At 41.2% G+C, this 12,292-nt stretch overlaps 1 protein-coding gene across 1 annotated transcript in view; it reads right to left on the bottom strand.

Annotated features, from left to right (window-relative positions):
• Positions 1–12,292, bottom strand: part of ASAP1 (ArfGAP with SH3 domain, ankyrin repeat and PH domain 1) — a gene marked incomplete at its 5' end in the record, with an annotated part of 142,742 nt that overhangs the window by 55,659 nt on the left and 74,791 nt on the right. The window contains 2 exons of the mRNA XM_012645496.1: positions 3,165–3,213; positions 5,401–5,488. Coding sequence (XP_012500950.1) covers positions 3,165–3,213; positions 5,401–5,488 — 137 coding nt within the window. The remainder of the gene's footprint in view (positions 1–3,164; positions 3,214–5,400; positions 5,489–12,292) is intronic.

Raw genomic sequence — 12,292 nt, 5'->3', positions numbered from 1 at the left:
GAAGCCCAGAGAAGTTACGTGACTTGCCCAAGGCCCTGAAGCTGGATTGTGTCAGACTAGATTGGGATAAAAAAACACTTTTGTTGACCCCCTTTTCAGAGTTCCTTTCATTTGCCTCTTTACTCAGGAGCTTGTAACAAATAAAGAAATAAAGATGTCATGATAATCAGAAAATACATATTTAAAGGATGATTTTCTAGAGGAAATAAGTTAAGTTTGGTAGAATGGAATGGTTACATTTCAAAAGGGTCAAGAATCAAAGCAACTATTTCTGACAATATTTTTTAACTTTTAAATTATTTTAAAGTAACAAGCATACCCCAGAAGTATAAGAAACAAAATAATGCATAATTGTATTTTAATACTTTAAAAGCTACTTTGAGCTTTACAAGATAAAAAATAAATTGGCACTGTTGCTAGGAGCTTTACACCTTTCATCCTCTCAAAACTCTTCAAGTGAGGTAAATAATTCCTATCTTACTGATGAGAAGACTGAAGCCAGATGATCTGCATAAGATTAAAAAGCCACAAACCATGGTGGCACGTGCCTGTAGTCCCAGCTACTTGGGAGGCTCAGGTGGGAGGATCACTTGAGCCCAGGAGTTCAAGTACAGCCCGGGCAACATAGTGAGACCCTGTATCTTTAAAAAAACAAACAAACAAAAAAAAGCCAATTACCAGCAGAGCCTGGACTAGAAGCCAAGTTGGCCTGACATTAAACATGCATCTGGCTCTTTTTGCAACTGCCTCCTTCCTCAGTGAGAAGGAATTTCTTTGTTTAATTTCACCGGACATTTTCACAGGAGAGAAAACTCAATGAAGTAGTAGAATTGTCTGTATGGAACCTGGAGGTAAATGAAGAACTGAGGCTTCCCTCCAGGTCATGTGAGTTCTTTGTGGACTGCCATTCCTCCTGCATCACTCAAACCAAGGTCCCCTTATCACCACCAGCATCCAAAGAGAATTTAAGTGCAAAATGTGCACCAACTTCAGGATGGACTAAGCAACCCTTTTATTGAAAAATGTTAGGTCCTGCAGGCAGGAAACCAGTATTTCTTTAAAACTGGGACTGAATTACCTATAAGTCATAATAGTAAATGCAATGTCGCAGGCCTGGGTTTGACAGAAGATATATATTTTCTGATTATCATGACAAGAGAAAGTGGATGGTCCCTGCCTCACATTAAGTGCTCACCTATCTTCTTCCAATTAAGGCTTTGAGAAGGGGGAAAGAGGAGGAAAGCGAAACCAAAGAAGGGGAAACAATATGCCAAGGTGATTTTGGAATTCTGTCTGGGTTCAAATCCTAGCTTTTTAGGACTGTGACCATGGGCACACTGTGCCTGCTTCCTCATTTGGAAATTAGAGATAAAAGTCCCTACTTTCTGGGGTTGTGAGGATTAGTAAGTCAGGATGTACATTCAGAATAGTAAGATCTCTATTTTCATTAGAAATATTACCTCTCTCTGAATCTGTAGGTGGAAGGTCAGCCCTCTGACTTCTCCCTTTCTCGTTTGATTTCTAGTCACCCTCCAGTGGGCCAGCTCTATACCCCTAACATCAAGGCACCAATCCCTTCCTTCCTATTCCACCCTGTTGCTTCTAAGCCACCAGAACCTCCTACCTGGAGTGTATTCATAACCTCTCATATCTTTATGAGCCAGCTCAGGTTTACCTTCCTCTAGGAAATTATCTATGAGAAACAGCTCCAAGAATCCAAGACGGTATGTGCCCTGAGTGTGCGGTTTGCATTCCCAGCATGTGGCCTCCTCTGTCCTCGAACTTAGCACCTACATCATGCCATGTCGCCTGTCTCCTCTAGCAAAGACCGAGTTCCTTCAGGGCAGGGGCTCCCGCTAATGTCCTGTTGTATTCTCAGTGCTTTGCATAGTTCTTGGCATATAGTCAGCATTCATTAAATATTCAGGGAATGAATAGCTAATTAGACCTTTCTCCTCCTTTTCCTTGTAAGCTTTTTTATTTTTTCTTTTTTAGCTGTTTTTCCCAACTCTGCTCCTTTCTACTAACCCTGTTCTATTCTCGTTCTGATCCCTTATCATTTCTCTTTTGAGATGGAGAAAGAGTAAAATACTCCCGGGGTGGGTGGGGTGTGTGTGTGTGTGTGTGTGTGTGTGTGTGTGAGAGAGAGAGAGAGAGAGAGAGAGAGAGAGAGAGACAGAGAGACAGAGAGAAAAGAGGTGAGTGTAAGGCAAAAAGTGTGTGAACAGAATTCCATGGCTCTATGAAAATAATCAAGGAAGGGAAACAGCATTTAGTGTGTGCCACTGATGAGACAGGAAGCTTGACAGTTCATGAAACTTGGTCCAAATTACCCCAAGTACTTATTAGAAATAAAAAAAATTTAAACACTATAAAAAAGGTAATAGCCCACTTTAACACAAATGTCCCTCTCCCAAGCAGCTGAGAATGTAATAGTCACACACTGTCTTTTTCAGTTCAGGCAAGCTACAGGAAGGAAAGGGGAATGAAGATGACTTAGGACCAGGGATAATGTTTAAAAAAAAAGGGGGCTGGGGCTACCTACAGTTGCATACCTGGTCAGGTGAGTGCAGGATTCCAACTCAGGAATACGTGATACCAAACCTGGTCTTTCCTTAGACACCAGGCTCCCTTTAACTGAGCCATGTTCACCCCAGTGAAAGGTACCTGCCAGTGTTCTTCCTTCAGCACCAGGCTCTGCTACTCTTCCCAATAACAACCAAGTCTCCAGGTAGACTGGCTGATGCATTTGGCCACTAAACATTGAGGGAGCCATTCATAAGTAGAGGTGATGTGACTAAAAGATACATAAGGCACAGTCCTTGTCCTCAACAAGTTCTTGGTCTCTAGAGGGCTGCAGATGTGCTCCAGAGGATCACAGTGGGGTGTGAAGAGGCATCGGGAAGGGAGAAGGAAGCAATAAGCCCAGGGGTGGTGAAGCATGAGCAGAATCCTGCAGGAGGCACCAGAGTTTACTGAGTAGACAAGACTGAACACCACAGACAGAGAGAAGAGCCACAAGTGACACCCCAGAGGTGAAAAAGTGGCGAGGGGAGCCACGGGGAGTAGTTAGTTCTTACTAATGAAAACATTAAGATGTCTTGCACAGCAGAGAGGCACTTTTTCAATCCAAGGCATCGTACTGTTATTTCAAAACTACTTACGCTACATAATCCTGCTCATCTTCTGCCTGAAAGTGATACGTCCTATTATCTAAAATACAAAAAAGAAAAGTGAGTGAAACCTTAGAAAGCAGGGCACCTTCAGGTATAATGCAGATTTTTAAACTTCCTGGGGAAAAAAAAAACACAGCATAAGTAGGATTTTAGTATTATTTTAGTTTTACACCATTGTGTTTCAGCAGCTACACAATTCATTTTGTCTATATTATTTTTATGTGCAATAGGAATATAATAAAATAACCATAAATACCATGTACATATCTGGTATCTCTTTTGAAAAAGCAGTAAGAAGGGGGGAAGGTTCTATCTGATCCAAATGCATTTCCATGAGAAGCTGGAGTGCCTGCTGTCAATTCAGTATTTCCTTTTTCATTTTAAATTTGATTGTTACCATGTTTTTTCTTTTTATATCTCCTTTTCAGAAGTGATTCATTCACTGTTCCCCTGTTCACTCTGACACTTAATCCACAGGGTTGCTCCAGCACTAGGCAAATTGTGCCTCAGATGTCAGGGCTACTCTGAATCAGGTTGCAGTAAAGAAAGGCTCAACTGCTGCTACCCTGGTAAGGGAAGGAGTGGTCTAACTTGGATACTTCAGGCAGGTATATAATGAGAGAAGCTTTTTCTTAAAATTCAGGATTTTCGAGAAAGCTTCAATATACTCAGGTCAAACTAACATTTACTGAGCACTTCCTGTGTGACTGCTCCGAGTTAGGCAATCATATCCCTCATTCTCCCTGGGGAGAGAGATGATGTGTATGTCAAAGAACACACCATGGGTAGCAGCACCTAACAGCCTTGGTCGAATCCCTGCTTTACTGCTGTGTGACCTCGTATAAGACACTGAACCTCTCTGAGCCTTAGTTTTTCTTCTGTCAAATGGGAAAGTGAGAGGGTTTTTGTGAGAATTAGCAATATTGTTTATAAAACACTTGGCACATAATACATGGCCTATAACTGACAACTATTATTGTCAGAACCTACAGGTTCTCAAATCTAGGGGTTCTTGGCTTTTTGAAGTCATATAATAATTCCAACTTTTCATATTTTTTTCTCATCAATAACCCAAGAAATCTCTTGGTCACGAAAATCAAGGGGAATCTAAACTTTATTAAGATGCCATGAGAATCTGGCTTAGACTGCACAAAGAGCCCCATGACTGATTCAATTTTTTAAGTTAGGACTGTTTTTGAACTTCCATTCATATAACTGTATCAAAAGGATTTCAAGGGGCAGGAAAGTATTTTTGTGCTTCTACACATCGATCATGTACTTTGCCTGTTGGCCTGCCTTGCTGGGTTGTGATACAGAAGGAAAAATACTTAAGGTCAGTGCTATAAGATTTCAGGATATTTGTGAGAGTCACTTCCCTGACACTGCCATCCTCTCTCTTTACAAAGGAGGTGTCCACTCAGCTACAGCGTGGGTCAATAAATGCAGCCACATGAACCAGCATGAGCACAGGGAGCCAGCCCCAGGGGAAAACATCCCCTCCCACCCCCACTCTCTAAACGCTATGAGAACACAAGCCCCAGGCTATGGGGTGTGTGGGCTCATTATGTTCCCTTACCAAGAGAGAAAAGAAATCTCTCAACCATGAAGTAAGAAAGGGATGAAATGCAATGCCATCAATTCATAGTCTGAAGGCAGTTCTGCTTGGGAGCAAGAAAAATGTTTTTTCCTTTAAGTGCCTGATTTTACAGGGATAGAACTCCGGGCAAATTAGCTGTATACATATAGCGGCACACCTGCATTTCCAGATCTACATCAGTGCTTCTTAACTACAGGTGCACATTAGAATCACCTGGGGGCTACAGAGAAAAAAAAGAGACCTGTATCTGGGCCTCACACCAAAGACTGTAATTCAGCAGATCTAAGAGACGAATGGGAATTTGCTTAGAAAAATCTCTCCAGGGGAATAAAGCTATGTACTCACAGTGATCGTTGGTCTAGCTGAACATACAAATCTAGGTTTTATTCTACTGCTGGTTGGTCAGATCTGACACCGCAATGCCATACCAACTGCAGATGGGCTCAGTGGAAATTAAGAGACCTGAGGGATCTTCCTAGAGCTGCATATGCAGGAATAATACGAAACTGTTCAGGTGCCAACTCCGAAGAGCCCTGCTTGAAAGAGCTGCTGTTTTAACACCCAGAGAATGGAAATGTGCAGGTGTCAGAAGCCACAATAACTGACTCAGAGAGAAAAAGGACTCACGTGATATCAGGTCAAAAGACTTCTTGTCTTCGGCATTTGGTTTCACCTGGCAGGTGAGAAGGTTCAACTTAGCTGGTTGCCTGTTAGACTGGAAAAAAGAGAAAATGAGAAGTTACATGCAGCACTGCCCTCTTGCCTGCAGGTCCAGTGCCCCACAGGGCAGACATGCAGTTCACAAGGCCTGCTCAGTGATCCAAGAATACATGTTTAGCAGTGAAGAAAACAGACATCTGGACATTGCTCCAAGTTTACTGCAAGAAGACACCAGATCTGTAAGCTTCTGTCCTCAAATATAAGCTCATAAACCTAGTAAAGTCTTATTTATCCCATTAGAATTCTGAATCTCCTTGAAGAAGGAAAAAAATTTAGGTGCCCTATTAAATGTCTTTTAACTGTACATAAGTATCCTAGTGATTAATCACAATGGAACTAAATAAAAATAATCTACCTCACTTCCAATGAAGAGTAGGCATGGTCCATGGAAATGTTCCTTTCTGGAATCTAGTCATATCTAAGCACAAACAGTTGACATTTTTAATACTATATCTTATTGTGAAATACAGGTCAGCTATATTTCATTTATTCTTTCAATATGACCCCAGTAATCTATTATTCCAAACCTCATGTCCCAGCTATCCAAGAATTCAAGTTTTGGTTGCATAGCAAAATGACTTCACTCAGAAGTATAAGACAATTACTACCTGTGAGGAAATGCTTAATGAGCCCCAACACCTGGAGAGAGGGAAAATTGATAATAAGGATTTCGTATCATGTATAAGCAAATCTCTTGGTCACACATATAAAACAGACCCTGAAGTATCTAGACAGTCATGCTAACCTAAGGAGTCTCACTACATAATCATTCTGGTCAAACTCTTTCCTGCCCTCCTGCCTGCATTGTCCAAGGTCACATGCTGGCCAATGGCTGATGCTACTAGCATCTCTGCTTCCTGTAGAAGCTGATCAAAGAGTGAAATGTCCAAGTGCCTGGGCCGGGCTTTGCTCGAACATGGGAGGCTTGCAGAAGTAAGCTATGAATCTCTTCAGTTGGACCTATATGCCTGCCACAGTTGACAGTCATGATTCTGAAAATCTCCACACAAGAAGCATTTCCATCTGGGGAACGTAAATTTTTAGGGAAAAGAGAAGGGGAGGGGTTAGAGAGACGTCACATCAGTGAATCAATCAAAGTCCCAAACAACAGAGATTGCCTATGATCAAGACAACTTCAATGACATGTTGCACGTCTCTGCCTAAGTAATGGGCACTGGAAAATTAATTTCTGTTTACCTTCCTATGCTCTCTAGACCATTTTCAAAAGGTCTTTCTCCCTCTGTAATTTCAATGAGAACAGACACAATACAATGCCACTTGTCTGGTAGCTGTTTCAAAGCAAACTGTCATGGGGGAGGAAGTGAGAGACCCTAAGTGATTTAGTATTCACTGTAAGTATCTTTGATTGAGAAATGGAACTAGAAGTACAGGAAGAGTTTGGCCTAAGAGGAAATAGTGCTTGGGACAGGATTCCTGTACTATAGAACTGGTCACCAAAGCCAAAAGGGAAGATAGTAGGAACTCATGAGCCTAATTTCTCAGAACAGACCTGGAGATTGGGTTACAAAAAGGCTAAGACTCCAAAATCAGCATCTAGGCCCAGCCCACTGTAAAAGGAATTGTTAGTACTACATCTCATCTTTTTGGATGTTGATAAAATTGCTGGATTTCACACATGAATTACCATGACATATGACTGCCTAAAAAGGTAGTGACTCCAGTAAATAGTGAGAACTCTTGTTACAATATTATGTTCCAATTTGGAATCCACATTTAAAGAAGGATGTAGAAAAGTTTAGGGAGATCAAGAGATGATTAAAGGGGTAGAAAATGGAAACTTTGAAGATGAGTTAAAGGCAGTACTTAGTCCAGAGGCGAGAAGGCTAGGGGGTAACTTAATAACCATCTTCATGTACAGGAAGGTTGTTATGGGGAAGGCTGGGCAGCTGTTTTTCATTTGCACAGAGAAAAAGAAATGTACTTAAATCGTAGAAGATTTGGGCCAGACATAAGAAAGAACTTCCCAAGCTTAAGTTGATTAAGCATAATAAGAGGTTTCAGGTTTCTCAAGTAAAGAAAACTCTATCTTTGAAAAATTTAAGAATTTTTAAACACTATTTACGTTTGAATGTGGCAAAGGGTTAACCTGATTTCTTATTCTTCCCAAATCTAGGTTCCTCTGGTGTTTCTGAACCTAATCAACAGATACAACCAAGCAATACATACAAAATCTTTAAAAAAGTAAAAACCACTCAGCTCTGTATTAACTGCATTCAGGCAAGTTATTAATAAATAGCACCACTCACTTCTCATTTCTAAATATGAACTACTTCAAAGTATTTTGCTGGAAAACTTCTGATGATAAGGGTTTTATATAGTTTAAGTCATTCCATGTTTGACCCACAACTTCAATGGTGATGACATATGGTATTTATTCTCTTAGAAGTTTGACAAATCTACTGGACATTTGCCACGTTAACATGAACCACATTTAACAGACATCTTGCCTATACATAGTGTTCTTCCCCAAATTGGGCTGCCAGTGAGGCATTTGACAAATGACCTATCATCCCAAATGTGACTTTGAGGAGTAGAGAACACAATTTTTGATTGTATAAGCAGCTGGCGTATCCAGCGTGGAGCCTAGGAATACCAGAAAGGGAAGTAGTACGTAGAATCAAAGTCCAAGGACCAAGGCATCAGAAGCACAGAAATCACTACGGTAATAATAGCCATTCCAGATGTTTGTATAACTTTCCAAAATTTCAAAGCACTTTCTCAATATTTAGTACTAATTTATAGGTATATTGATTAAAGAAGGTATAATCTTTCCTGGGGTTTCAGCAAACTAAAATCAGAGTAAAACTAAACGACTTGCCCTGGGCTACATCACAGTGGAACAGTTTAGGAAATACTTTCATATTGTTTAAGAGGGAAAAAAGGAAAAAAAAAAAGAGGGCAGGGAGAAAAACTCAGGAAACATCTATGTATTGAGTCCTTGCTATTGATGATTCCTGTCCCGCTCAGAATAAAAACCGCAGCCTGGACAAGGACATCCTGGTCCCGCCTGCTGCTGCACACTCCTGCATACCCTTGTTCATGCCCTCAGTTCCTTCAGGTCTCTCGTCAATCAGCACCTCCTCCAAGGTGGCCAGTTTCAGCCTCTTACGCCCTGCTGTGTTCTCTGCCTGGCTCTTTATTTGCTTCTTGTCTTTCTTCCCATTAAGGGCACCCATTTTGGACACTAAGATGTGTCTGGCACACTCAATAAATATTTATCAAGTGAATGAATGCATTTCAGGCACCTTTCCTGTACTATCTCATGTACTACCTGTGAGGAAACTCTCTTTAGTTTCCTTTACTAAATGAAGAAATGGAAGCACAGAGAGGTTAAGTAACATTCCTAAGATCTCTCAGTAAGGAAGCAGTTTGGCTGGATCGAGCCCCCACTCCTTCTCTTCTGCATCCACTGTGCAGTACAACTTGGAAGGATGGTGCTATAATATACCTCAGGGAGGCCAGGCATGGTGGCTCACACCTGTAATCCTAGCACTCTGGGAGGTTGAGGTGGGAGGATTGCTCAAGGTCAGGAGTTCGAGATCGAGATCAGCTGGAGCAAGAGTGAGACCCCCCGACTCTACTAAAAATAGAAAGAAATCATCTGGACAACTAAAAATATATAGAAAAAATTAGCTGGGCATGGTGGCGCATGCCTGTGGTCCCAGCTACGTGGGAGGCTGAGGCAGAAAGATGGCTTCAACTCAGGAGTTTGAGGTTGCTGTGAGCTAGGCTGACGCCATGGCACTCTTGTCCGGGCAACAGAGCGAGACTCTCTCTCCAAAAAAAAAAATATACCTCAGGGAATAACAGCTGGATGCCCCAGCACACGAGACTACCTCCTGAGAAGAGAAAGGGTTACCACTAACTGGAGCAAAGGTTTCAAAGATTAACTTCTATTTTAATATTTTCTTGGGTTATTTGATTCTTCCAAGTACTTTTTATAATTGATGAAAAGAGAAATTTTAGAAGCCCATTTTAAATTCCTATGGACTTACTCATTTGACATATATTTATTAAGTCTTTATCACATTCCAAGCACATCTGAAAAACATGAAGTCCATGCCATCAAGCAGCCATGGGAAACAGACCTGATCATGTACCTAGAATGTGCCTGGTGCCCTGGGGAGCCTGGGGCCTAAGCTTAAGAGTTTGTACCAAGGACTTGGTGCCCTGGGGAGCCTGGGGCCTAAGCTTAAGAGTTTGTACCAAGGACTTGGGCAGGACTCCACAGAGGCAGCCCCAACCTTCAATGAGGACAGAGTATGAACAAGCCAGACGAGTGGGAAGAGCAAGGAGGAGCAGGTACAAAGGCCTGGGGCATGACAGGGGACATGCAGCAGCAGGCGATGTGTACAGAGAGGGGAGGGGCACGACATGTGGCACTAAGGAATTCACGCTCCCACCCCAGGATCTCTGGCCGCCTACTGAAGGAAGTCAATCAGGGGAGCAACCAACCAGACCCACACTTCAGGGAGTGGCTGGGGGAGGAGACCGGGCGAAGCTGAGAGAATGAGGCAGATGATCACTGATGAGAGCCTGAATTAAAGCTATGGCAGTGGCACCAGGGGACGCAAGATACAGCTAAAAATGGAGGTTTCTATAGACCATTCCACAACTAAACTCTATATGGTATGAGTTACCCAGTACAGGGACTGGAGGGAAGGATACGATGTACCTGAAGGGTCTCTTGAGCAGTATCTCTTTAAAAAGCTACAGGTGTTTCTACTCCAAATACAGTTAGGATGCTTTTCAAATATGAAGATTTTTATGGCTGTTCCTCAAACTACCCAGTTATCCCTCTACAGATTTTATTTTTCATTAAAATAATGCATATTCACTGAAGAAAAATTAGTAGCTAGAGAGAGCGCAAAGAAGCAGCCAAACATTACTTGTTAACACCATTTCTACACCCAGCAATAATCATTGCCAATACCTTGGTTTTAATAAGATGTGTGAGACTTGTTTAAAAAAATGCATCCTATGTATCATTTTGTAAGCTGCTTTTTTTCAATATTATACACAGATGTTTTTATTTTACACACACACACACACACACACACACACACAGAATAAGGGCAAATCTATTCAAGATTTTGATGTGTCAACTAGGGACACTCTGGGTACATTCCTTGAACAGAAGTGGACATTATTCCTCTGACATAATGGCCTGCCACCCAAACAGAAACTGGCCGTACAGCTAGGAAAGTCACCAGAAATCTAAGTAGAAATGCATGCAGAAACAGAATGAGTCGATTCTGATTAATGTTTCTGCGTCTCCTGAAAGAAAACAAACACCACACATTTGTCCTTAGACAGCTTAGTGTGCACCATGGTACAGTGTTTTTGCTGGAAGTGTAAAGTTGTTAGCACAGGCATATTTCTCAGTTAGCAGAAAACAGCTGCTACTGGAATTAGTATCCAGAAATGAAATTATTTCTTCCCATTCTCCTACTGAATTGCTCTGTTTCACAAATAAGATGCGAACAACATTAATTACTTGGGAAATAAGCCAGACTTAGCCAGGCTGAGGCTGATGTGTGTGGAAGAGGTAAAAATAAAATAATAAAGCTTTCTTCACTCCCTATGGCAATGCTTGGAAACAGAGCTGCTCAGATCATTATGGTCATTTCAAAGTTTTCCTCCAATAAATACTTACACACCTACCACACCCTAGAGGAACATATGTATTTGGCATGTAATCAATCACAAAAACCCCCTGGCAAGAAATTAAGGTACATGACCACCTAACACCGCAGAGATCTTATCTCCAAAATTTTAGTACATTAAAACTGCTGGCTTTTGCAAGGTATTTTGGTTTATTTGTGGCAAGAGAGCAGGTTTTTTTTTAATTGAGCACCTAAACTGCTAGGTACTTTATATACATTATATTAATTAATTCTTAAAATAACTCTATGAGGTAAGTACTGTTACTAAACCCATTTCATAAATGAGAAAACCAAGGGTCAAGGAAGGTAAAGTAAACCAATCCATGTTTTATAGGAAGTAAAAGGCACAGCTGAACAAATCTCCTGTCACTTATCACGCTATTTCACCGTCAAGGCAAGCACTTGGAAAATTTGCAAAATCAGTCAAAATATCTTTATTGTTTTGCCTTTTCTCCTTTTTTCTCCCCTTAATTGGCCAGTTCCCTCATTTTCCCTCTAGATCACTTAATATTTCTGCTGAGAAATCCCACCCGTTCTCGACATACTCCAAATACCAAACTTACTACTCCTCTGGCCATAATTAAAGATCCCCCATTCCTTTAGTGACCCTTCAGACAGCTGAGAAGTAGCTGATTATTTAACTGAAGTACTAATAATTCATTCTAGAGTGTGGATGACTATGAATTCCCTTAACCCAACCATTTTAACTATGGGACTAATTTCTAGTTGGCAGAATGTGTGTATGCGCAATAAAGAAATATTTGAAAATGGAGCTTTCCAAGAAAATCTCATATATTGCAGTAAGAAACCTGTCAATTTACTTTTTTTTTTTTTATTTCAGCATATTATGGGGATACAGATGTTTAGGTTACGTATGTTGCCCTTGTCCCCTCTCCTCCGCTAAGTCCGAGTTTCAAATACGTCCATCCTTTGGGTGGTGCGCATTGTACTCTTTGTGTATGCATATACCCGTCCCCTCCTCCCTCCTCCCCAACATCCAATAGATGTTATTCTCATATGTGCACTTATGTGTTGATCAGTTAATACCAATTTGATGGTGAGTACATGTGGTGCTTGTCTTTCCATTCTTGGGATACCTCACTTAGTAGAAT

Source organism: Propithecus coquereli, unplaced genomic scaffold, assembly GCF_000956105.1.
Source record: "Propithecus coquereli isolate 6110/MARCELLA unplaced genomic scaffold, Pcoq_1.0 Scaffold234, whole genome shotgun sequence".
Lineage (NCBI taxonomy): Eukaryota > Metazoa > Chordata > Mammalia > Primates > Indriidae > Propithecus > Propithecus coquereli.
The sequence above is the reverse complement of the archived record's forward strand: the minus strand, read 5'-3'. Positions and strand labels throughout refer to the sequence as shown.